The sequence below is a fragment of the Mesocricetus auratus genome, unplaced genomic scaffold (assembly GCF_017639785.1).
Source record: "Mesocricetus auratus isolate SY011 unplaced genomic scaffold, BCM_Maur_2.0 Super-Scaffold_100004, whole genome shotgun sequence".
In the NCBI taxonomy this organism is placed as follows: domain Eukaryota; kingdom Metazoa; phylum Chordata; class Mammalia; order Rodentia; family Cricetidae; genus Mesocricetus; species Mesocricetus auratus.
The window spans coordinates 28,569,257-28,595,560 of NW_024429189.1; the positions used below are offsets into that span (position 1 = coordinate 28,569,257).

The window sequence follows — 26,304 nt, forward strand, 5'->3', positions numbered from 1 at the left end:
GCCAGGTGGTTGGCTAAACACACTTGTAATGTGTTAATTAAGACAGCGGATAGTTTCTCAGCCTGTGTGAGTACCCAATTAGTTGGTTTGTTTTGCATTTCTTTCTTCACTTTGAATTCAAAGCAAAAGGAAGCTGTTGTCCCCTCCAAAGTCTAAAAGCCATTGATGTGATTGTTAAACTTGGTATTTTAAGCCATTCCAGGCTGCCTTCTGGCTTTCGGTGGTACCTTCTAAAAATGCCTCAATATAAACGATGCTTTGTTTCATCCAGAAAATATGAGGCTGCTTTTGATTATTCTGTGCTCCGTTGCCCGCTTTCTGCGGCTGTGGACCATTATTTAGGAATTTGGTGCATCGACCATAGTGTTGAGATGTGGCCATTTGGTATCTTCTGTTAAGAGACTACAAAATATTTCTGCAGCAACACAGTAACCAGAAAGAATTCCTTCTCAAGGTAATGTGTTTCTCTTTACCAGAACATTTGAATAGCTGTATGAAGTGTCCATCTCTGGCTTAAGCACAGTGGATTGGAATGTAGCTTTCCTCAGGGTGTGGTAGGTTCCTGCATTGTTTATTTTCTTTGTTTTTTTCAGACACACAAAACCTACAAACAAACCAAAACACCAGACTTTGGAATTAGTGATCACAAAATTCAAATCTCAACTTGATCACCTCTGGAATAACCGAAACTTGGGCAAACTTTCTTATGGCGATATTGTTCAGGTTGAATTCTTTCAACTGGGCCGTGGTGGCACGCACCCTTAATCCCAGCACTGGGAGGTAGAGACAGGCAGATCTTTGTGAGTTCAAGGGCAGCCTGGTCTATAGAGTGAGTTCCAGTACAGCCAGGGCTGTTTATACAGAGAAACCCTGCCTTGAAAAACAAGAAATGAGAGAGAGAGAGAGAGAGAGAGAGAGAGAGAGAGAGAGAGAGAGAGAGAGAGAGAGAGAGAGAGAGAGAGAGATACTTTCTACCTAGCTTACTTTCTGTTAGATATTCATTGTTCTTTTCGAGAAAGCTGTGGCAGCTTAAAGGACAGAGGAGATGCAGATCCTGAGTACCCTTAAACTTGCTAGATAGCTCGGTTTGCAACTCTCCTGTCTCTGCCTCCCAAACAATGGTTGTGCACCATTGTACTGGCTAGTATTGTCAGCTTGGCATGGGCTGGAGTCATTTGGGAAGAGGAAACTCCATTAGAGAGAATGCCCTCCCCGGAGTGGCCTGTGGGCAAGCCTGTGGTGATTTTCCTTGATTGATGATTGATGCCAGAGGGCCTAGGTGGGGTGGTACCCCACCCCTGGGCTGCTGGTACTGGGTTCTATAAGAAAGCAGGCTGAGCAAACCATGGAGAACAAGCCAGTATGGCCTCTGCTTTGTTTCCTGCCTTCGGTTCCTGCCTCCAATTTCACTCACTGAAGAACTGTTCCCTAGAAGTGTAAGATGAAATAAACCCTTTCCTCCCTAGGTTGCTTTTGGTCATGTTACTTCATTACAATAGAGACCCTAAGTAAGGCAACCATGAGTTAGTTATGCTGGGCATCAGACAAAATTGTCTTCTTCTCTGGGAATTATAGAGAAGTCAGGACTGAATGAAGGGATTTCTGTCAATTATAATATAAAACCAGGGGACAAATATAAGAACTTGAGACAGTCATCGGGTGTTGGTGGCACACGCCTTTTATCCCAGCACTCGGGAGGCAGAGTCAGTCTGGTCTACAGAGCGAGTTCCAGGACAGCCTCCAAAACAATACAGAGAAACCCTGTCTCAAAAAAGAAAAAGAACCCGAGACAGTCATCACAGCCCATATACCACCTTTGGCCTGGAAATCTTCAGGTCTGACCTTCTTCCCCAGGGCCATTCTTTCTCTTAATCCCACATCTGCCAAGGACTCTGATCCATTCCCCCAAGGACTCTCTGATCCATTCCCCAAGGACTCTGATCCATTTCCCAAGGACTCTTTGATCCATTCCCCAAGGACTCTGATCCATTCCCCAAGGACTCTGATCCATTCCCCAAGGACTCTGATCCATTCCCCAAGGACTCTCTGATCCATTCCCCAAGGACTCTGATCCATTTCCCAAGGACTCTTTGATCCATTCCCCAAGGACTCTGATCCATTCCCCAAGGACTCTGATCCATTCCCCAAGGACTCTGATCCATTCCCCAAGGACTCTGATCCATTCCCACCAGTTGAATGTTAACCAAATCAAGCTCTCTATTCAACTGGGCAAGGGACCATCACATAAACAAAATTCCTAAAACACTTCCCCCTTTTTGTCTAATTAAAAAGGAAGGGCTCTAACTCTAACATAGTAAAACTATATACAATAGGAATAATTATCAGGCATTATCCAAATAGAAAGGAAAGGTGGTAACCTTAGCAAAAATGAAGCCAAATTGTCTATTCAGTTGGACAACAAACCATGGCATAAACAAAGTTCCCACAACAACGGACTGATCTCAGGCAAAGAATGATATTCTAGAAGCTTCTTTGGATGGCTTCCCATTCCCACACATGGGCCCTGCTGTCTATTTGGGGGTAATAAAGGTGTTTCTCTCACCTTGATCCATTCCTCCATAATGTAACTGGTGAGCTCTCAGTTGCTTACTGGTGCTTACTAGATGGTAGTTTATACTTTGGAAATTCTTCTCCTGTGTCTTTTTTTTTTTTCCTTGAGCTTTCATTAAATACTTTGTATACTTCTTTGTGCAATTAAATTGAAAGGCCACTTCCCTTGCGAAAATGATTTCAGGAGGAGCCAGGCAGATCTGAGGGCAGATTTTTAAATACAGTTTATAAGGCTTCATTTAGCACATCCTCATTCATGAAGGCCTATATTTTTGGAAGACCTTGGCCTCTCATTCCCCGGTTGCTTTCTCATGCTTTACGGAAGCAAAGGATGGACGCTTTAGAGGAAGTGGGCAAGTGTGGGGCGTCTGTCATGTGTTGGACACTGGCACATGTGGACCATGATGACTTCATGCTGAACATCCTGCTTGCTGTGTGGCGTCTACTTGAGCAAGCTCTGTGCTCGGAAGGAAAGGGAAGGCAAAGACGATCTCCCAGAACCTGCCACTCCATATGGACCTCCAGGAAGACACTTCCTGTTCCAATCATCATGCAGAACTCTCCACGATTTTCCTTGAGCCCCTGTTGGTTGTGTATGTATGCAAAAGGAAGCTTGGCTTCAATAGTGAAATGATAAATTAGAAATTCAGTTAAAATACTTATTTTTGTTTACCAAATTGGATTTCATTTCAGATTTGCAGTTTGTTTTATGATTCCATAAAATCACCTTATTTTAGTTTCCATGTGAGCTGTTTGCATTTTAGGGAGAGAATTTCAAGCTTTTCTTTTTATTCTGCAAAAATGTGGAGAACTTGATCCGTCTCCCTGTACTGGCCAACAGTTTCGGCAGAGAAGACTGTGGTGGCTCAACTTTTAGCAGAAGACGATCTGAACTTACCATTTTTGGTTAAAGTCTTAGGAGTAAAAATCAAACAAGTATCTCAACAGCTGATTTTAATTCCTCATTATTAAGGTTTCAGCCAAGAGCTGCCCTTATTTAAGGTGGCGTGGGAGCATCTAGGCTGTTAGATTTGACACAATACCTGTTCCAGCACACAGAGGACACAGGAATGATTTGATCCCCGAGGGGAATAATGGACACTGGGTAGCTGCAGTGGTGTGGGCTCTTGTTCAGAGGCTTTAAAACAAGATTTGCTTGTATTTGTGGGTGTGTTATGTTTCTGCCTCTTCCTACCTGTGTGTCTGTGGATCCCAGGAGAAGGCGTCACATCCCTTGGAGCTGGAGTTATCGGCAGATGTGAGCAGCCAGACATAGGTGCTGGGATTATCTGGAGTTTTTCTAAGCCCTGGGACTGGCTAATTAGCAAGGCCAGGAGCCTGGCTGCAAACTCCGGGTTATGGATACAAGCGGGAGTCACTGCACACTGTGCTTGGCTTCGCTTCTCCATCCTGAGCAGTTTAGATGTCATTGTGCCTTCTCTGAGGGCTTGGGCTCTCCAGAAGGACAGTTTTTAGATAGCCGTAGTTTGTTTTCGAAAATATTTTTCCAAGTACCAGATGTGAAATTTGTTTTGATTTTTGATAGTGAATTTCCTTATCTGCTTGAGCTGCCATAACAAAACATCTTTGGTGGGGCGGCTAAAACAACAGGGTTTATGTGTTTTCAGTTCTGGAGGTGGAAGGTCTGGGAGCCAGCGTGTCAGGTTATAGTGAGGGTTTTTACTGGTTGATGGGTGGCGGCCTTCTAGCGTGCCTGCCTGCTGGTAGAGAGGGACAGCATGATCTCGGGGTCCCTTCTTTCAAGCGTGTTATACTCTAACAAGGACTGTGCACTTGCGTCCCCTAGCTGTTGAGCCTGAATTGTCTACCTGATGCTCAGTCTCATGTCTAAGCATGAGATGATACAGCTTCAGCATGAGACTTTTGAAGAGGACGCAATCTGCCATAGTACTTATCGTTCTTAAAGTGCAATGCCATAATTCACTGGTAAAATACACCATTATTTTTTCATACTGTTAAAGAAAAACTGCCTCTCTAAAAATTTCTATAGTAATTTATCACTTAACATTGCTTTTGATTAATGTTATATTGGTTATTTTGGAGATAGGTTTTTTAAAAAAAAAAAAAAACACATATTAAAGAGTTCTCTTATGCCAGGCAGTGGTAGCACAAACCTTTAATCCCAACACTCAGGAGGCAGAGGCAGAGGCAGAGGCAGGAGGATCTCTGTGAGTTCAAGGCTAGCCTGGTCTACAGAGTGAATTCCAGGACAGCCAGGACTGTTACACAGAGAAATCCTGGCTGGAAAAAACTCAAGTCGGTCATCAGGCCTGGTGGCAAGTGCTTCCGTCATGCCCGCCCTCACTTTTTGTTTGTTTTTGTTTTTTTAAATTATAAAAATAAAACAAGAATACATTCAAAGTGTGGTCACTGTTTGTTGTACTTAGCATTTCTAGTCAAGTGTGGAAACACAGGCTCGTAACCCCAGCACCCCGGAGGCTGGGGCGGAAGGATGGCTATGAGTTCAAGGCCAGCGTGGGCCACATAGCGAGGCTTTGTCTTATTAGACAAAATGACTCTCTGATAATAAAATTGAGATTAAATATGGGTCTTTGGAGCAATGTCCCATTAGGAAAATAAGTTAAAGACAAAGGAAAAAAAAAAAGACAAGACACTTTCTTTTGTTTTAACACACACACACACACATACACAAACACACCCACACCCATTAGTCTTCAAAAGCTTCCTAATACCCTACTGTGCCGTCATACCATGGTTTGTTTGTTTGTGATTCTCCTTCTCTAAGATGAGCACTTTGGTATGAATTGGTCACTGTAGGAGAAGAAAGCTTCCCAGACGACAATCAAGGGTTAGAAGAAACATATTTGTTTTGAGCTCTTGGTGCCCTTTGCAAGTTATTTTCCAGAAATCCCATACTGGTTGTCATGTATGTTAAGTGGCATGTGTGAACATGCTCTTTGCTGGACTCTTCTTAGTCTTAAGCATGTTGTGCATTTTAATAGTGCAAATTTTGTAGGCAAAGAGTATTGCTAATTTAAGCTAGCATTCTTTCACATTTGATTACCTCTGTGTAGTTCCTGCTCAAGTACATTACCTTTTCAGCAACCTTGTGTTTCCTGGCTCGCTGTGTTTTGTTGGCCTTGGTGAGGGCCTGATCTCATGACTCTGGTTTGTATGCGTGGTATTTCCTTTTCTCCCTTTTACATTTTGTTTGTTTTTGTTTTAAGAGATAGGATATTTGCTTTGGTGCCCAGAATGATCCTGAGCTTGTAGACTTCACGGTTCCTCCAGTCTCAGCCTCCAGAGTGCTGGGATTTAAAGGCATGTGCTACCGTGTCTGGCGGATATATTATGATTCATTTCCATAGTTGATAGTGAAGATGAAGCCTGGCCTGATAGCATGTGCCTGAGATCCCAGCACTTGAAAGCAATGTGAGCTTAAAGATTTATTTATTTATTATGTACACAGTGTTCTGTCTGCATGTGACCTGCAGGCCAGAAGAGGACACCAGATCTCATTACTGATGGTTGTGAGTCACTATGTGGTTGCTGGGAATTGAACTCAGGACCTCTGGAAGATCAGCCAGCGCTCTAAACTGCTGAGCTGTCTCTCCAGTATTCCCCTTTTCTTTTTAAAATTTATTTATTTATTTATTATGTATACAGTATTTTGCCTGCATGTATGTCTGAACACCAGAGGAGGCCACCATATGTCATTATAGATGGTTGTGAGCCACCATGTGGGTGCTGGGAATTAAACTTAGAATCTTTTTGTGGAAGAGCATCTAGTGCCCTTAATCTTTGAGCCATCTCTGCAGCCCCGGAACCCTCCCTTTAAAAGTTTATGTATTTACTGTGTATAGCAATGTGAGTTTAGAGCCTGGGCTAGCCTACATGATGATTTCCTGGTCATCCTGGGTGACAAAACAAGACCCTGTCTTAAAATGAAAGTTTTATTGTCTTTCTGGTCACGATTACAAATTAATTCTGAAATGAAGATCCCTATGTACGTATTTGTGTGTGTTTTGGTGAAAAGAGTTTTTTTAAAAAAAGTATATTTTTAATTCATATTTTTCTGAAACACCCTTCAAAAAAGACAACATTAAATTTATAGTTCTACCAACAAATTACTAGAAAATATGTTTGTCCAAATACTTATCAATATTGTAATTAAACAATTTCATCTTTGGTAGTATCAGGAAAATTGCATCTTACTTTTCAATTATGATTTTTTTTAAAGGTATGAATTTAGCACCTTCTCGTATGTTCGCTGAGACTATCCTGCCTGGGACGGTAATGTGGCTGTGTGGCTTACCATCTCCATGAACCTGGACAGATGACTTAAGTGCTCTGTGCTCACTGCTTGGTTATGAGGATTCAATCAGTCAATATTTTAAAAGCACTTAAGCTGATGTTTGACACTGTGTATGCTGTATGACGTTTTGTCAATAATAACATTCCTTTCTTTGTCCTGTTCGTTTGCCTCTAGGTTTAGTTGCTGTTTTAATATTCTAATGGGTGTTTAATCATCGAAAGCTCACCAACTAAAGTCTTAAGCAAGACAAACATGTCTTATGTTTAATTTTGAATTACAAAGCCTAAAAAGATTTATCTAAGTCACCCTTTAGAGTTGGTAGGATTAAGTGAAGGATTCTGTACCTATTCTAAGTTCAGTGTTAATTCACTTTTTGAGGCGATTGGCTTTATTTCCCTGTATTGTGCTCGAGTGTGTGGTGCCCATGTGATTAGACCTCTCGGGCCCGCGTCCATGGCGCCACGGTGCAGAAGATGAGGTCCTTCCTTTTCATGCATTCAACTGTTACATGGCTGGCTGGGCTCTCCCAACATGAGAGCAAGTACCTTCTGATGCAGGGAAGCCTTGTGTTGAAGTGAGTTAAGCACACTTTGTGATGCCTTCAGCCAGGCACACTCAGGAGGCTGAAGTAGGAAGATTGCAAGCAGGAGGCCAGTCTGGGCTGCTGAGTGACAGACACTCTGGCTGGGAACACAAAACCGGAAAAGCAAACAAACAAACAAAAGTCCCCTGAAGTGGCCTCTCAGTTTCAAGTTTGAAGGCACCTAATAGTTTTCTTAGAACAGGTTACTATATTTCTTTGAACCTTTATCCATTCTGCCTATGAGATAAAGATAATTTGTGTCAGATAGCAATTATGAGAGTCAAACGCAATGAATTTTGTTTTCAAATTTCAACATCGGGTGACATTAAAAGGCACCTTTGACCTTGGAGAAATGCGTATCCTGAGTATACTCCTGCAGATATTTAAATTTGTATCATGGGTTTTGAGAAGCAGATGCTGGGGGAGGGGAGGGAGATTTCTTTTCCTTAAGATATTAAAGAAACCAGGAATGGAATCACAGTTGACCAGGAAGCAAATTCTTTAGAGAAGTCTCGATGGTTCTTATGAAAAAGTTATTCTTCACTGCATACTCTTATACGATGTGTAGGGGAAATTGGTGGCCAGCCTTCCCAAGCCTCAGGTGCCCAGGCCAGCTTGTGTGATCATAGAAGACAGGCACTTTCTCTCTGAGCCAAGCCTGCCTCTATGCTCAGAGGCTGCTGATGAAGAGACACCTGACCAGACACACCAATGAGGAAAAGACAACTCAGCAGACTCAGCTACCTGAGCCTATGGGACCTTGGGAGGGGGTACAAAGGCAGGTCTAACTTCCTTAGTAATCGAGTCTGCAGCTCGCTGTGCTCCTCACTGACTCCCAGTTACCCGCAGTAACAATGTGCTGAGGGCTCCTGTTTACCTAATGTATTGGAGAGTAAGTCGGGGCGGGGGCAGGCATGGGGGTGGGAGAGACAACTGGTAGAGTGCTTGCTTAGCATCCTCAAGGTCCTGGGTTCAATTCCTAGATCCACAGGAAGAAAACCAAGGAAACCACTCTGAACTATGTAAAGATGACAGAGTTCTTAAGTTGCAGAGGCAGGATAGTTTCTCTGTCCCTTAAAGAGTGACCTGCGTGCTTGGGTTCAGTTCCCAGATTAAGCTGCTGAACCCCACTGTCTTTCCAGTTTTGCTTCTGTGAAATGGGGGAGAATAATAGTTCAGAGATGACCTGTTGAATGTTCAAGTCTGATGAGACTTCTGCCTTGTACTCCCTAAATAATACAGCATGACCCCCAATTTACACAACACATCCATTGTATTAGGTATTGTCCAGCATCTGGAAGTGATTTAATCAAGTATAGAAGAGGATATATGTAGGTTTTATGAAAATACTGTGTCATTTTTCCAAAAAGATTTTAGTATCCAGTGGGGATATTGGAACCAATCCCCTGTCAATACCAAGGGTCAAACACTCTCTCTAGATTGTTGGTTCTTTAAGAGTAAATGAGTTAAAGTCTGTATAACAATGTCTGGGCCACAGTAAGCCGTTTGCTCTTGTAACTGATGGTAAGCGCTATTCTGTTCTGGCTTCTTTGCTCTCTCTTTTCCACTTTCCCTTAGACTTTGGTAACTAGTGGCATCTTGGACAAGTTGTTTCATTAGCTCACTTGTCTGTGTGAGCAACCCGACCCTGCTCACTCCATCTGGTGCAGATGGAGGAAAGAGCTGCTCAATAGGCTTGCCCTTAGCAGAATGCTGCAGGGACAATTGCTGTAAAAACACTCTGGGAAGACATGTGTTCGCCACGAGATGGAAGAGGGTAGGGATACTGGGGCGTGGTGCAAGGATTCGAAACAAGAAGATCCCGTGTCAGCAAAGATGTGTGTGCATCAGAAGTGCCAGGTGCGAGATTCACTGTCACTTCATCTGTACAGGAAGGGGCTCTAACGTAACTGACGGGCAGTTGAGTCCTAAATCCAGCCAGTTCTCCCCCACCAGCCCTACTTGGTGTCACCCTGGCAAGGACTGAGTGGGTGCCACACATTTGTACCTTTGTGAGGGTTGTTGAATGGTTAGAGCTGCTGGTGGGCTGCCATTTCTTTCTGTGTCGCTTGCAAGGGCACCCTAACTAGTTATGCAACATATGTGTATGTAGCTTTGAAAACTTAGGAAAAGTGTGTTCCCCCATTATGTAGCAAACTGTGTTCTTGGTAATCTTAAAAAGATGGACTTTAAATACAGGTACACAAGTACAAAAGTTAAAGGATTCTATTACAAAACAGCAAGGCACATGATTTGATCGAAGTTATTTGTCAGTGTATTTCATTTGATACTTGTTTTATGCTGATTGCCTGTCAACACTTGCTCCCTCGTATGCTTATACTTCCAAGTTAGATACACAGGAAGAAATGGCTAGCGAATATAGCTTTGCTGTTCAGTTTGCATGATGTTAAGGGACTCTCTTTCCAGAGACATACTCGAAGAATGAATGAAGCAAATAACTTGCAACCCATTTTAAGTTTTAGAAAGCATGGTTAGAGTGGAATGTTAATATGGTTAGCTGCAGTGAGACAATATTGACATTGTTGCTAGGATATTTTTACCAGACGTGTCATTGAAGCAGCTGTTTTGAAAACTGAGCAATGTTATTTTGTGTGTATGAGTGAGACACGAGAGAGAGAGAGAGAGAGAGAGAGAGAGAGAGAGAGAGAGAGAGAGAGAGAGAGAGAGGGAGGGAGGGAGGGAGGGAGGGAGGGAGGGAGGGAGGGAGGGAGAGAGAGAGAGAGAGAGAGAGCTACAGAGATGCAGAACAGACATGGTATATAGAATACAAAAGATAAAAACAGTAAATGAGCTGGACACACACCTTTAATCCCAGCACTCAGGGAGACAGAGACAGGCAGATCTCTGTGAGTTCGAGGTCAGCCTGGTCTACAGAATGAGTTTCAGGACAGCCTCCAAAGCTACAGAGAAACCTTGTCTCGAAAAACCAAAACCAACCAACCAAACAAAAAACAAAACAGTAAATGAAGCCTGGTGGCGGTGGCAGCGCAAGCCTTTAATCCCAGCGCTCAGGATGCAGAGGCAGGTGGATCTCTGTGAGTTCTAGGGCAGCCAGGAATACACAAAGAAACCCTGTCTCAAAAAACAAAACAAAACAAAAATCCAAAAACTAGTAAATGCAGAGCTATCTCATTCCCTCCTCTAGTCCATACCTCACTATTGGCCTAAAAACTACCTGGTTAAATAGCTCCACACATGTAGTACATTTATATGGTCTTCCTGGAATATGAATGGAGTTGCTTGTGTTGTGCAGTTTCAAGTTGGAGGTGTGTATATGTGTGCACGTTTGTGCTGAGGCCAGAGGTCAACCTGGGGTGTTACTTTGTGGGTACCTCACACCTTGGATTCTCTCGCTGACTTGGTGCTCACTAGGTAGGTCAGGCAGCGAGCTCAGGGATCCTGCTTCTGCCTTTTCAGTGCTGGCTGGGATTGCAAGTAGACCACCATGCCCACACAGCTCTTTGTTTGTTTGTTTTTGTTTTTTCAAGACAGGGTTTCTCTGTGAAGTTTTGGAACTTGTTCTGGAACTCGCTTTGTAGACCAGGATGGCCTCGAACTCACAGAGATCCGCCTGCCTCTGCCTCCCGAGTGCTGGGATTAAAGGCGTGCGCCTCTGCCACCACCACCTGGCACCCACATAGCATTTTTCATTTTTGTTAATGTGGGTTCTGTGGCCAAAACTCAGGTCTCCCACTTGAACTTTTAAAGGCTGTTTTTGAGAACTTCACATGCTGCTTTGAAACTTTGAGCTGCCCCCGTCCCGCCCCCAACACACAGTGTTTATAGATCCCATTTCCTTGTAGGGAAATTTCCTTGTAACTGAAATAGGAGAGATAGCAGCTCCCTTTATTCTTGCTCTTCTCTCGTAGCAAGGGCTGCTGGCACGCAGCTTTGCCGACGGGACTGGCAGAGTTTGGGACCGGGTAGTGAGCGAGGGGGTGGTGTACAGGTTATGGTATTGTTCCAGAAGCCTTTTTCCCTCCACTTATTTTTCCACCCCCAAAATGTCATCATGTCCAATGTGACAGAATGTTCCTGACGATTATCATTCAGAGAAGCACGACTTGCTAAATGATCTGTGGGTGATAGAATTCCTTAGGCAGCGAGCAGTTAGTTCTCCATTCTCGGTTTGTACTTCGGTTAGGGCATCTGCTACTTGGGCCAGCAAACCAGTATGCTCCTGTGATAAAGTTGTGATGGAGTCAGGCAGCCTGGGCTCTAAGTTGTGGGCAACTCTGCGTGTCCTTATCTGGAGCAAGCAAGGTGTTAAAGCATCCATCTCTTTTAAATAGACTATGATGAATAAATTAATGTATGTAAAGTATTTAATGAGGTGTCTGGCACTTTGAGTAAGGACTTAGTGACTACTAGGTTAGTCATCCTTATTAGGGGCTGGCAAGATGGCTTAGTGGGAAACGTACTTGCTGCCAAGCATGATGGCCTGAGTTCCATTCCCAGAGAACACATAACAGGAGGGAACCGATACTTGCAAGTTGTCCTCTGACTGCCAAACCTGCACCTACACTCATGCAGCCAGCAAATGCAATCATCTTTATTAGTAGTCCAGATATACTCAATAGACATAACATTTATAATTGAGACGTAGCTGCAAATCCTGGTGTGTTACTGTGATGCCCACTTGTGAATTGCAGGAGTCAGTGAGCTTGGGCTGTAGTCATGGCGCTAAAGCATGTAAACGAGATGGGTGAATGCCTTAAGGATGGATATGCTGTGGGCACTGGCGGTTCCTGGCTATCTTGTTGCTTGGTTTCAGAGCGCTAATGACATATTTGTGATGTATGTGACACCATGTTCCCTGTATTTCTCATGTCTACCACAAAAAGATTTGGCGGGAAAAGTGAAGGTTGTTTTTAAATATTACTATGAATTAAGAGCATGAATTTGGGTTATGTCTAGGGACGTTTAGCATTAAGGAAAAATTGGTTGAGTTTGGTAGTTGAAGACAGAGAAATTGGAGTAAGATAGCTAGGCTGTAGTTAATACATGTTAATCCTAGTTGAGGAGGGGGTTGAGGCCATCCTAGACTTCATGGGGAGACCCTGTGTCCACATGGGAAAGAAAGACAGCCAGACAAGCCAGTTTAGAACATCATTGTAGAATAGTAAGACCACCTTACGTCAGTAAGACCTCGATACTGGGTTGGGTGTGTTAGCTTAAGTCTAAACCTGTGGATTGACGTCCATAGTGGTTATGATTAGACGCTTCTAGATACAGGGAAAGTAGGCTTCTTGGTAAGTATCCAGCGGGGATAGCTTTACTGGGCAACCCCAGGAAATAAAAAGAGATGGGTACAGTTTTCTGTGTGCTAGATAGTCAAGTATATTTTATAAAATATCCATCTCCTAAACATTGGCAGAATACATGCCAAACTGAAAACATCCAAAGAAGAGGAAACCCACCGATGGCTTTCTGTGCCCATTCCAAGGCTTTGGTTGTGTGTCATGCTTCGCTATTGTCACACAGCATATAACATGTTACATATACTGGCTTAGACGCTTACTTCACATGGTTTAAAAAAAGGCCGATCGTATGGCAAGCTGCTGCTGCTTCTTTCTTGTAACTTGTTCATTGGCACCAAAACCAGCTCTGCTTGTTCAGATCTGTCGGTGGGGGCAAAGAAGGCATCCTCTGCCCATTGTCCTGATCATGTAAAATGCAAGTTCGGGCAGGACAGTTATTGTTTTTAAGAGGCCACCCAGATAAGGTAAGAGGTTCCTTTTTCATTATGGGGTAAAGTATGTGGTTCAAAACCACATTTCCTGAAAGAGAAGGAGGTGGAAAGGGACAATTGAGTAAAAGTACTGGAAGGTGTTATATAGTACACATTTTTAAAAAAATCATGGTGTCTCCACTGCTGTAGTTAATTTAGATGGTTCTCTTGAGTAATGTTTTCTTTTTGTTTCCAAAGTAATGAATATACTGTGTGTTTTGAGTCTGTGACCATCTCAGATGATTTGATTGACCTGTGGCTTACAATTGAAAACTTGCTTCAGCTTTGTGGGACTTGATCTTCCTAGTCCCTCTCTCTCTATATATAGCTATTGTTTTGGCTTCTGACTTTTGAGGATGGAGAGGGCAAAGTGTTGTGAATGGAATTGAGTTTCCTGCAAAGATATACTGAAGCCCCAACCTTTTAATCCGGTGCCTGTGGAAATGACCTAGTTTGGAAATACAGTGTTTGCAGATGTGATCAATGTAAAAGTCATGATAGGATAAGGTAGGTTGATCCTAATTCCAGATGCCCGGGGTTGAGTGTGATGTTCATACCTGTAATCTCAAGACTTGGGAGGTGGAGGCAAGCCTGAGCTACATAGTGAGTTCTAGGCCAGCCTGAACTGAGGGACCAGACCCTGTCTCAAGCAGACTAACACAGAGAGAGCACTGTGAACTGATGAAGACAGGTTGGAATGAGTCTTCAAGCCAAGAAACATCAGAGATGGGGCTAACCAGAAACAAAGAAATAGGCATGCACTAGCCTGACTCTGGAGAGCACATGACCCCACCCCACATCTTGATTGTGAACTGCTAGGTCTGGAAATGTGAGACATTAACTTTTGGTTGTATCCTTTTGTGGTACCTTGTTTTACAGTGCTCTAGGACAGCTCAGGGACCAAGCATGGTTGGGTTCTAGTTCTTTGCGGCATCCTCTGTTCCATGCGCATTCAAAAACACATACTTTGGTTCATGACAGTCTAAGTTTTCAGGACCACCTAGTTTTTACCAGATGATGGGAGGGCTGCCCCCCCCAGGGAAGCAGCATGGGGCCTGGTGGGCCCTTTTGTCTGCATTCCTCCTGTTAGAGCAGGGTTTGGTTTTAAAGACCCTGCCTAGGTTTCTTCTGAGAAACAGCTTTTGTTTTCCAAATTTGTAATCTTTTTACATCATTAAACTCTTTTTTTGTCTCTTCCCTCTATGCCCTGGGGAGACGTCCTGAGCCTCTGCTCTCTATCAGTGATTAGCATGAAGTGTTGGTCGATCTTAGTCTGTGATTGGAAAGCAAGCTTTGGGAAAGGTGTGGGCCAGCCATCTCCTATTCCACCAGGGTGCCCAGCTGCCCCTGTGTTGGTCTCGGTTTTCTTTCTCCCAGTCTTCAAGGTGTTCGCTCTCCTTTCATCGATAAACTGTAAACTTCGGCAGCTCCTTCCCACCGGTGATTTTAGGGGAGGTCTGTTGTGTAAGGGGAACCTATTTAATCAAGGTTCTTGAAGCCTTTGTCCTGGGAAGCTTAGGCTGGAACAGCAGCAGCAGCAGCAGTGGCTAGATCCTGGTTAGCCCGCTGTGTTGCAACAGCAAAGTGTGCTCCATTGTCTTCTAGATTGCCTGGGCTCTCCTGTCTGTCCTTCCTAGCCTTCTCTTATTGAGGACACCGTTTTTACACAGGTGACTTTTTGTCCCTTAGTTTACAGATTACTGGGGTTCTCAGGAGGCTTTGTATAACTACTTGCTGGTGCCGTTTTACCCCCTGCATCCCGTTTCAACCCACTCCATCAACTGAAGGTGACAATAGATGATGGCTTTCTGCTCCTCTCTTTCCCTTTTAGGCAGTCGAGGTCAGCTCTGGGTGACAATCACCACGCAGGTGTCCTTGAGCACATACCCTGTGGAATGGAACTTCGCTGCGTTCACTTGCCAAGTTAGATCGTAGCAGGTGGCCAGTTTAACCCAAGGACCTTCAGATATACACATGGCTCTATCCTCGGGAGTGTAAATGTAAATGTTTGCCTCAGCCGTGCACACAGAGAGGTCAGCCGTATACAAGGATTAACCTCTGCCCAAGCTTTCCGCCGTTTACTTCCTGTTTCCAGATGTAGGCACGGCTACAGAATCCATGTGTCCTTCTAGAGACCCTCCATTCACAAACAGTAGTTGTGTGTGCATGCATATCACACACACAGAGCTGTATATACATATTATATAACTTATACAAATATAGATGCATACACCCCCCACGAAACATACATTTTTAAATATAGGAAAGCTTTTTGTACATGATCATTTCTTAAAGTTTCTTCCTTCCCTTTTCCCCTCCCCCACTTTGGTTTCCCTTGTTGGCCTTGACTTCTGGCTTCCCAACACAATCATCTTAGATCCTGACCAGCTTCTTGTTCCAGTGGCAGAAGTCCCTGCTACACACTGCATTGTATTACCCTCTCTGGGAGTGTTTCAGAGCCCGTGACTTGAGCCGCAGTAGTTGAAATAGCTTCCTGGACAGCTCTAGACCTCCTCCCCAAACAAATAGAGGGAGGAGTCGAGGCCACACTCTGATCAGATTGATGCGTGGACTCACAGCCTTGAAAGTTTCAGAACCCAATCGGTAGTGAGGTCCGCAAGGTCAGTAAACATCTATGCACTGCTGAGGAAACCGAGAACAAGGAATTTTGCATGTATCCCACAGACCTTTCCAGGCTGCTGTGGGTTGCGGAAAACCCACATCTTTATTCTTCCTCTGGGGTGGAGGTGGGGCTAGACCTGCCCTTCTCTTGGCGCAGAAGCCGCAGGCCCGTATCCTGCAAGAGTTAATGAACATATAGTACCGGGAAAGGAAAGGAAAGGGAAACTATTTCGGGTGCTTGGTGACTAAACACCTATGCCTCAGATGCACTGGTTTTGTGTGACAGCAGCATAAGGTGTGACTGAAGGAAAATTAATGATCAGGAGGCTTGGGCACCTCCCCAGCGGAATGTTCCGGAGTGCTTGGAACTAATTAAGCAGCCAGCACAGAGCTGGGAAATAGAGGCGGGAGCAGGCTTCTTCGTGGTGGCCTAGGACTGCGTGTAGACCTACATAAACTATTTTTGGTTTCCCCTATTAAGTACACAGAGTGACGTAATATTGAAAGCATACCTTGGCAGCCTTCTGAAAGTGAATGGCACTGGGGAGATGGATTCCACATTTGATTGCCTGAGCCCAAACTCACTTTTGACACCTGCTGGTGTCCTCAGACATGTTACTTAGTCTTTTCTGCTCTTCGGTTTCCTCGTCTGAGAAGGGAACACGGGGTAGTGGCTGCTTGGTAGGGAGGTTGTGAAGATGACAGAAGGAAACAGCATCATCTGGGCACCTGCCTGCGCCCCGGAAACAGCGCCCTCTGGGCACCTGCCTGCGCCCCTGAAAGCCTTTCCTTTGTATTATGCTTCTGCAGGGTGGGAGATAGGAGGTTTCTCCAAGATCATGTCTTTTTAAAGCATAGTAGCTCTTGTACGGTGACATATTTTAAAGGGAAAACTTGGACAGTTAGGCAGGCGATTCTATGTCTGTTTCGCTGTGTGTTTCAGGATAAGGTGCATTTGTGCGTGTGGTTCTATAGCATGCAGTATGAGGACGTTTGCTGGCCTCCATTTAGAAGGCATCTGTGCAATGTCTGAAGACAAAAGGATCCGCTTGTCTCATTAGCTGCTACTTTTTGGACCCCCAGGGGTTAGCAGGTTTCTTTCTTTCTTATGTATTTTGTGGTACTGTGGTACTGTTTTCAGATTAGTCATGATTGTGTGGATATGTTTTGGAAAATTGTTGACATGGATTCCTTTATCCTTTCTTTTTGAAAATGTATGCTGAATTATCACTAGCTCTGCCCAGGTACCAGGAGGTCACACATAAGACACAAGATGCTTTAATGTGCTTCCCGTTGCAGAGAGAGTCTTCTGCAAGGCTCAAAAATGACGCTGGATCTTGCAGAGGAAAATTTTTCCCCGCTTGCTGGGTTTCTGTAAATGTGTGAGTTATATGGTTATAAAACCTTATGATGGAAAATATGTTTAAAAAACAGTGCGCTCTGAGGCAGTGGGAATCACAAAAGATGCTGTAATACATTTAATGCCCTAGTTAAATCTATCACCCCAATCCCATTTTCTGGAGCTGGATAAACAGAACATCTTTCTCTTTCTATTTGAAGCTTCCAGCCCCCGCCTTCCCCAGCCACTTTAATGCACGGCAAATGGAAATCTTATTTCCTGCCTCTATAGACCTATTTACCTGAATGTCTGGGCTCACCCCTGTCTTTCTCAGGTCTTGCCTTTCTCAGATAGGCCTTGCTTTCATCTGCCTGCCTTCCCTGCCCTGATTTTTAAAAGCCATCTCTAATCCTATACTCCATGTACTCTAATCTACAGTGTCGACTTCAGCATTCTGCACGGCCACCTTTAAACACGTATCTCCCAGATTCACGGTTTTTCTTCCATTATAAGTTCTCATCCAAAGCCTTCATGAGTAGGAGAAAAAAAGTTAAAGAACCATTATCCAAAGCCATTTCTGCCAATTTGCAATGCTTTCCTGGATGTCATTATTCTCTTTGGTGAGTCTATTATCTTTGCATATACAGCTTTCACTCTGATACTTCTTCTGTATGTGTATTTTAATTTTGATTTATTATAAACACAGAAGACCTTATAAATGACCATTTGTCCCTATGCCCTTCCTGATCTTTTATTTTTAGAATTCAGGAAATCAGTGATTTTAAAATAGGAAGAGAGGGGTATGTGTGTGCATGTACAAATATCAGAGACTGTATATAACTTACAAAGCCTAAGATTCTATTAGGCCCTTTATAGGAAAAGTATGATTGCCCCTTACATATTTAACTCATTTAGAATGTGCTTCTGTGGGGGCTCTCCATTTCCCCCAGCATTCTTGGATAAGTGAAGTAGTGTTAGAATCTGAGCTGGCTGGTTGAGAGAAGGCTTCGGCTGCTCCCTCTGTTCATCCCAGTTAGTGCTGTTCCGGTTTCCTGTCTGTGAGAGGTGTGATTGGATCAGGGGCTCTCTGTGATGAACTCACGCTGGGGTGATGGGATTGATTCTCTGTGGTGTTGAAATGTTCCGTGGGAAGCACCTGCCAGTGTTGGAGGGGAGCCTGGCCAATCCTGGTCATTGCTAACATGGCTTGCACACCCTGGAGAGGATGCATTGGTCCTGCCCAGCTCTGGCCTCTTTCTGCTGCAGCAACAGGAAGTGTGATTGGAATGTGCTTCCTATTACTTAATAGAAGTGAGGAATAAAGCAGACTGTAGTCAAAACAGCATCTACTCAAGGCCCAGTGAAATGTCCCAGTTGTGCTGGTTGTTGTAGTGAAACATCTTTAGTTCTTCTGAAACATCTTTAAGCATCTGCTGAGGAATGTTGAACCAACCAGGGGTGTAGCAGGCGTTTTTTGTTGGGACTGCAAGCCCACAAATAATGACATGACTATTTCTTATTAATTATGAAAGCTTGGCCTTAGCTTAGGCTTGTCTCACTAGATCTTAATGCCGTAAATTAACCAGCTTTTATTAATCTACATTTTACCACGTGACTTTTTACCTTTCTTTCATTCAGTATGCCCAACTCCTTCCATGTCTCATTGGCATCTCCTCTGCACCTCGATTATCTCCTCCTCCTCCCTCTCTCTGTACCTCATGCCTAGCTATTGGCCGTTCAGCTCTTGATTAAACCGATCACAGCAATGTAACTTCACACAATGTACGAATGTCTTACAGCACGGGATTTCTGATGTGTGATTGCTTGGAGCATGCCTTATCATTGGTGTGTGTGCCCCTGCCAGAGTTCTGCTTTTGGCCTCTCGTGTCATAGGATGCTCTGGACTCTCTTCGACCTCAGCCTGCTGCCCTGTGCTGTAGAGTTAAAGCTGTAGGCTCCAGGATGCTGTCCAGCTTCTGAGCGGCTGGATCTCCCACCTAGTGCTTTGTGCCCCAGCTCATCTGTAAAGCTGCTTTCCCTGCTCTGTGCCTTCCCAATAAAAGGAAGCTGGAGGTTTAACTGATTCTGAAAAACCAAACAGAACAGCGTGGTTGGGACAGATATTGTCATGGGATGCCAAAGTCAAGTTGAAATAGAAGTCCCCTCCCCCAAACCCCATCTCTAAGTCCCATTTTCATTGCAGCCTACATAAAATCAAAGAGCCGGAGCCCAGCTGTCCCCAAGGCTGAGGGTCCTCGTGACTGTGACATGCTTTAGAAGCTGTTTCTCACAGACTTGCAGTTAATGAAAACATTTGCTTTGCTCGATACAAACAAAAGTTTATGGGCAGAATGTGTGATTAGGAAATGCTTTAAATCTTCTGCCCTCCAGTCCCTAATTTCTCTTATTCTGTGTGAGATAATAACTCCTTCCTCGGGAACAAGCTTAACTTTTAGGGTTTCTGGTGATGGTGTATGTCTTTCTCCATTTCTTTGTGTTCCCCTTGAAAATAAGGGATTGGAAGTCTGGGTTTTCATGCATAGGCCATGGGTAGGCAGACTATTGCTTTGACTTATGGGCCATCTCACTGCTATTGACTGCTGTGACTTGGTAATACACGGACACCCATGGGGCCATGTAACTCTCTTCAAACAGATGGAGAGTCAACATTGCCTGGTGTCCCTGTGTCCTCGTCACTGTGGGGGTATAACCTCAGCTTCTTGTCTGTCCCCTATTGTGACTTGCCTAGACACCTGCAAATCAGGTCATTGGAGTGTTCTTGTAGGTGTTGTACCTGCTTATAGAGCCAAAGGATAGTGAGACTGGTCATGGAACCAGTTAGGAGATGGAGAAAGTAATTGTCCTTCTGCTGTCACACGTCCCTCTATAAGCATACAGCCCTGTGGGGAGGTGTAGTGTTCTGGTTGTAGCCTTGGCTGCCTTGTGCACTGGCTAACGATCTCAAGAGGTGGCATCTTCAAGAATCCAGGCTGCTTCTCTCATATGTGTGTAACACTGTAACATTGTAAACACCATGCTGCATACTTTATATGCATGTAACTTGTTGTTTATGAAACCATGATAAACGATTGGTGGGAAGGTCCAGGACAGGGGCCTCTATGTGGTCAGTATAAAGGGCCTCTACTAACCCATGTTTATCCTCCTCCCCTAGGGGTAGAATGTCCTGTAAGTGTGCCTTTCCTCTTCTTCAAATGCTAGTCATTTGGGCAGATGGGATAAATCATTATTGCTTCCCAAGTTTATTGAAATGCTTCAAGTGTAGTTGGTCCAGGTGAGACTGAAGAGACCTTCCATGTCTTTCCCCGTTGACAGCTCCTTTGCTATTGGGTTGCTCGTGGATGTGAGACATGTGCCTCTGTTCCGTGGCAGGGATAACATGCCTTTCCCGTGGCTTCTAGTGTGGAAAGCAAGTACAGCAGAGCAACATGGACAATGATAGGTTTCGGTCACATCCCTCTCTGGCCTTATGCACAAAGAACTGGGAAAAAAATGAGTGTCTGCCTGGCTGTAGTGCTCATGGTTTTTATTCCCCCCTTCCTTCAAATGTTGTGTTTGCTTTGTTCTTTTTTAGCAGGAAGTCATGACAAGGACTAGTTAGAAAGCATTTGCCAGACAGACTGACTCTGCTTATAGATGGCTTACATGTCTCCTCCGATTTCTACTGTCTATAATTTAGCACTTTGAAGATGGTTTGTAATCTATGGGGTGATGACTCGGGTTTCTTTGCAGACCTCAGTTGCTTCTTGGTCTATACTGAGGGAACGTGACTGGGGGTGGGGTGGCAGAGCCTGGGGAGGATGGGAGCAAAGTGTATCATCTGAGGACGTGCAGACTGGCTGCATTTCTTCTTTCTTGGCTCGTCGTCCTTACTGGGATCTGTATTCCTCATACACTTTGTACACTGTAATTGCATCCTCTATTTTTCTGGAGGATTTGCTTTCTCTAGAAAGTTTTATTCCATAACGGTGTACCAGTTTGTTCCCAGGTTCATTTGGGGGTTAAGATACTAAGGGAACCTGCTTAGTGAATGGTTTGGGCTTGGCTGGGGTTCAGTTCAGAATGGTAGAGTAGACAGGATCAGAAAAGAGAAGTGGTTCCAGGGAGCACTGTCGAGGCAGTCTGGGACTTACATTGGCAGCCCCATATCGGAGGAGCAGACTGCAGGCTCTAAGTCCACAGAGCTCCTGGCTTTGGATGCTGCTCTACTGACACCCACAAAAGCCCAGTGACCCCCCTACTTGTAACTGCAGCTGAAATCAGAGCATCGTGTGGATCATGACTTTCTGTAGCAGTCGAGTGCAGCAGAAAGGGCCTTCTGGCTGCGTTCATTGATGCTCCATGGTAAAGTTTGAGTTGTTCTTGTAGGCTGTGGATTTCAAGAGTGATAAAGGAAATAATTTAAAGAAATTAGGTATTCTGGTATATGGGAATTATATTCTAAGAATGTAGCTCTTAGGAATTAAAGCCTTATCAACTTGTCATGGGTGGTGTTGTAACCTAGATGTCATCTTTCCACTCCAGGCGGTGACTTTGGTTCAGAGACGCCCGCCTTGTCCTCCGGTCACAGTGGTGAGTCTCCTGTGAGTGGTCTTCCTACAGCAGAAGATACCTACCGTGTGAGCTTGGCCAGAGGGGTTTCCATGTCCCTTCCTTCATCACCCTTGTTGCCTCGACAATCTCACTTGACACAGTCAAGATCAAACAAAAAATCCCCAGGTAAAGAAAAAAAATTTCTCAGTATCTACATAAGCTATGCTGGTTATTTAATATTTGCATTAAGTGTAAGTAAGATGAGTGAGTGTCTATAAGAAATCTGGGAGAGCCAGGTTTGGCCACGTGTGCCTGTAATCCCAGCACTGAGCTAGCTGGGACAGAATTCCTTGAGCCCAGGAGTTCCAGGCTAGCTTGGGTAACATAGTGACACTTCATCTTCTAAAATACACCTTTTAGGAGAAATTTTTTCCAGTGTTCAAGTAACTTTTAGAAGAAAGGAACCTTTAAAAAAAAGATTTAATGGTGTGTATGTGTGTATGTGCACGTGGGAGTTCGGGTGCCCTCAGACCAGAAGTTGTTGGTTGTTGGATCTCTGAGACCTGAAGTTATAGGTGGTTGTGAGTCACCTGACGTGGGTGCTGGGATTGCACTCAGGTCCTCTGCAAGACCTGTCCAAGGGCGGGAGTAGTAAGTATTTTCATCTACCTTTCTTGTAGTTTTACCTCTATATATAATGATAAACTGCCCAGGATAGACTTACATAGATTCAAAATCTTGATATAAGAACTCATGTCCACCGTTGGCTTTGTCAGTTTCTTCCTGGTGAACACTCTCTCTCACAAGACACCCCTCAAGTTATGGATGCAGGCAGGTGCCACACGGACCACAGTCTGCTCATTACTACCAAGCCTTGTGTATTGAATCTGTTCGCCTGCTGACATCATCCATCATTGGAAGAGCTCTGAAGTTTAATTTCTGATGAAGAGTCAGACTCGGAACAGAGCAGGGGACATGGCTTAGGGGCTACTTTGTATAAGGCATCTTGACCCCTCTCCTCATTGCCAACTTCATACGCTTGTTGATACTGAGAAGAAAAAACAAGTAGTAGTCGGCCATAAGAGGCTGGGGTTCAGATGTGAGGAAAACCCCTCCTGTACTCACCGCTGGGGTCCTCACAGTTCTTTGATAGTCTTTTAAATTGGCTGACTATTTGCTTACAAAAGGCAGGGTAAGTTGGGTTCCCATTGATCATGTGCCAGTGAAAATTCTTCTCATTTACATAGGAATGTATTCAGAGTTCATCTAGACTGTGCCCTCAGGGCTATGAAATTAATTAGTTTCTGGTTTCCTAAATATTTGTGTTACTTGAAATGGCCTATGCATTATTTGTGAGTTGATTAGTTGATGTTTTGAGATTTTTGTATGGTAAACTGTAAGAGGGAAAACCCTGAGGTATTTTATATTAGAAGTGGTGGTGTGAATTTGGTGAGTATCCAGAATCTTTCATTGTTCCAAAACTTTCTTATTTTGGACAGCATTGTTTACAGTTCAGTCATTAGCTGGAACTTGGGAACGGTTTTTGGTATGAAGTGATTTCCTGTGCCAAGGAATTTGACCTGTGTATCAGTATTGAGGGGAATTCCTGCAATGGCCTTTGCTTGTGTCTCTGTCAGATGTCTTCTTCATTCAAACCATGTTTCCCACAGGGTCTCTCCTGCCAGGTTGCCCTGTTTGGAATGACTGTTCGACTGCATCTCTTTTTTAACTCAGCTATGTCGTTTCACTCTAGGTTAGCAAGCTTATCAACAAAGCCTTTTTGCTTTGCCAAATTCCAGACTCACGAACCTTAAAATCCAGGTTTGGCCAAGAAACCTGTTGTGTCAGTTGAACAGGGAAGCCCTGTCTCAGCCCCAGCTCGGCTCTTGTTCTCTCTGCCTTCATCCACTCCCAGGCGATACCTGATCATCCTGGCCTAACTTCAGCAAGAACCCTGTTAGGTCATTTAAGCCAGAATTCCCCTCCTTATTCCTGATGTTTCCTCTTTGCAATTTTCCGTCCTCGGCCCTTCACCCTGGACCTTGGCTGTATTAACCCCACGTGGCTGTGCAGCTTTTAGAGCTGAGCCTCTTTTTACAGAAAAATTCTGCTGCAGGTGGTCCAACGCCCATTCCTGAATCAAGTGTGCCTTCCTACACTTTTCACAAGTGTCACAGAATAATGCTTTTTCTTTCATATTGTTCACTTCACATAACTGATGCTTTAGGGCAAGCAAAATGTCTTAGTGGAACCTATGTAGAACAGGGATAATCCATGGCCTGTTTCTTACTGAGGAACCTCAGTTGAAGGGAATGCCAAGCGCAGAGATTTGACATGACGAACTCAGACAACAAATTGCTTTTGCTTTTGCTTTTGCCCCAGGGCTGGGCATCACCTGAGACTCTAGGGAATACTGCATTTCAGACATAATTTTATTACTGATGGCAGCGTCAGTGTCTGTTTGGGACTTCCTATAGCATTGGCAGGCAAGCCTTGGTAACATGACTATACTGAAGAGTTTCAAGAGAACTCTCTTCATATGGGCAGAGAAACCCTGAGCACTTTGTCCCATATTCCTGGGCCAATATCAGATAGCTTTAGAAACATCCTGAAGTTTTTTCTGTTATAAAAATGAAATTTATCTCTAAGTTCTTTGGTTGGTCTTGTGGATAGAAAGATGTGGCCGTCCTCCTGAATATTCAACATTTTAATAGGTTCAAGGAAATACCCTCCATTTTAGATGCTTTTGTTCAACTGAACAGATCCATGCTAGCAGAACAGTTCTTGCGCACTGCCTAAACCCACGCGCCACATTGGTGTCTCACAGCGCTGATTCAGCACCATTAGCTTAGTAATTTTAACTTGAAGAATGGAAGGCAGAGAATGGCAGTGGCTCACAGACATGAAATAACGTTTTCATAGCTCCTAACACATTTCTACTTAGACCACATTATTGGAAAAGTATCCAGAGGGCTAATGTCTTACCTGCCTGCTTTTTTTTTTTTAAAGGTTGACATATGGCAGTGAACATGCACTGGCTTTAAAAATATCCATGTTTTAAAACTAGTGCCATTGCTACTGAGGATGCAGTAAATACAGTGTACCTGCAGTCCTCAGGTACCCATCTTTTCTCCCCTGTGACCCGTGCTCCCCTGACCATCATTCAGGCCCAGCACTCAGGTTACCTTGCTGGCTTTTGTTATGATTTGTTATGTTTATGAAGTTGCTTTTAAAAGATACCCGTCCTAGGAGTCAAGAGTTTGTGGCCAGCCTGGCTACACATAGCAAGATCTTTTTTCCACAAACAAAACCCTCAGAAGCTCTCCTAAATCTCCAAACTGTTTTACTTGCTTGTATAGAAACACTTCATAACTTGATGCTAAGTCCTGTGTATATGTCAATAAAGTACTGTTGGCCAGTAGGGAAGCAAGATAGGTGGGACTAGGAGTCAAGGAGGATTCTGGGAAAGAGAGGCAGAGTCAGACATGGTGTAGCTGCCATAGGAATAAGCGGTCTGGACCGTTTTCTCCGGTAAGAAATACTTAGATTAACAATTATGAGATAGCCAGTAAGAAACAAGCAAACGGCCAACAGCTTATAATTAATGTAGCGTCCTGTGAGTTATTTGGGGGTTCAGACAACGCGGCAGGGCCCAGGCGGATGGCGGGGAAGCTGCACTCTACAAGGTGGTCAGTACACATGGTTGTACATTTTGCTTGGGAAGAAGGAATGGGCAGATGCTCAGTTCTTTACCGATTCATAGACTGTAGCTAATGCATTAGCTGGGTGACGAAGAACTTAGAAAGAGCATGGTTGGAAAATTGGTGAGCAAGACATTGGAGGAATATGGTGGTTTGAGTGAGGATGGCCCCATACGCTCATATATTTGATTGATCCCGAATTGTTGTATTTGGAAGGATTAGGAGATGTGGCTTTATTGGAGGAGGTGTGTCACTGAGGGTGAGCTTTGAGGTATCAACGGCTTCTCTACTTCCTATTTGTTGATAAGTGTGTGGACTTGCAGCTACTTCTCCAGAGCTCGTCTCCTGGCATGCTTGCCGACATTATGGTTCTAACCCTCTGTAATTGACAGTCCCAAACTTTAAACAATTTTCTTTTGTAAGTTGACTTAGTCAACAATGTTTTGTTACAGCAGTTGAAAAGTAACTAAGACAAGGAAGGAGTATGTGGATAGATCTCTTTGAGTGGGCCAAGGATATTTGTGTCCCATAAAAATGCTCATTAAAAGGTAACTTTAGCAGAGGAGTTCAGTCGTCAAGCAGATGGGATGACTGTTCTGTGGACAGTCAGTCTCTTTCCATGGGCATCTCTCCTTGCCCAAAGGGCCTGTGAACGGAGTGGCCATGGTGGTAGAGGTTAAAGTCATGCACGGGCTTGACAACATGCACTTTCACTCAGTAAGGCTGACCTGGCTACAGCTGCTGCTGAGTGACAACTCTGCCAAGAGCAGAGACCAACACTGAGCCTCGGATTTGGCATCATTCCCCAGGGTGACCGGCCAGCAACTTGGTGGCGGGTTGACTACTGTCTCCTTGGAAAGGGCGATGCTTTATCCTTGCTGGGATACA

General features: G+C 44.2%; 1 protein-coding gene across 8 annotated transcripts in view; it reads left to right on the top strand.

The window, feature by feature from the left end:
- Positions 1–26,304, top strand: part of Tanc1 (tetratricopeptide repeat, ankyrin repeat and coiled-coil containing 1) — a 189,412-nt gene that overhangs the window by 57,547 nt on the left and 105,561 nt on the right. For all 8 annotated transcript variants that reach the window (XM_021226566.2, XM_021226573.2, XM_013112615.3 and 5 more), the window contains one exon: positions 21,707–21,901. In XM_021226566.2, coding sequence (XP_021082225.1) covers positions 21,707–21,901 — 195 coding nt within the window. The remainder of the gene's footprint in view (positions 1–21,706; positions 21,902–26,304) is intronic.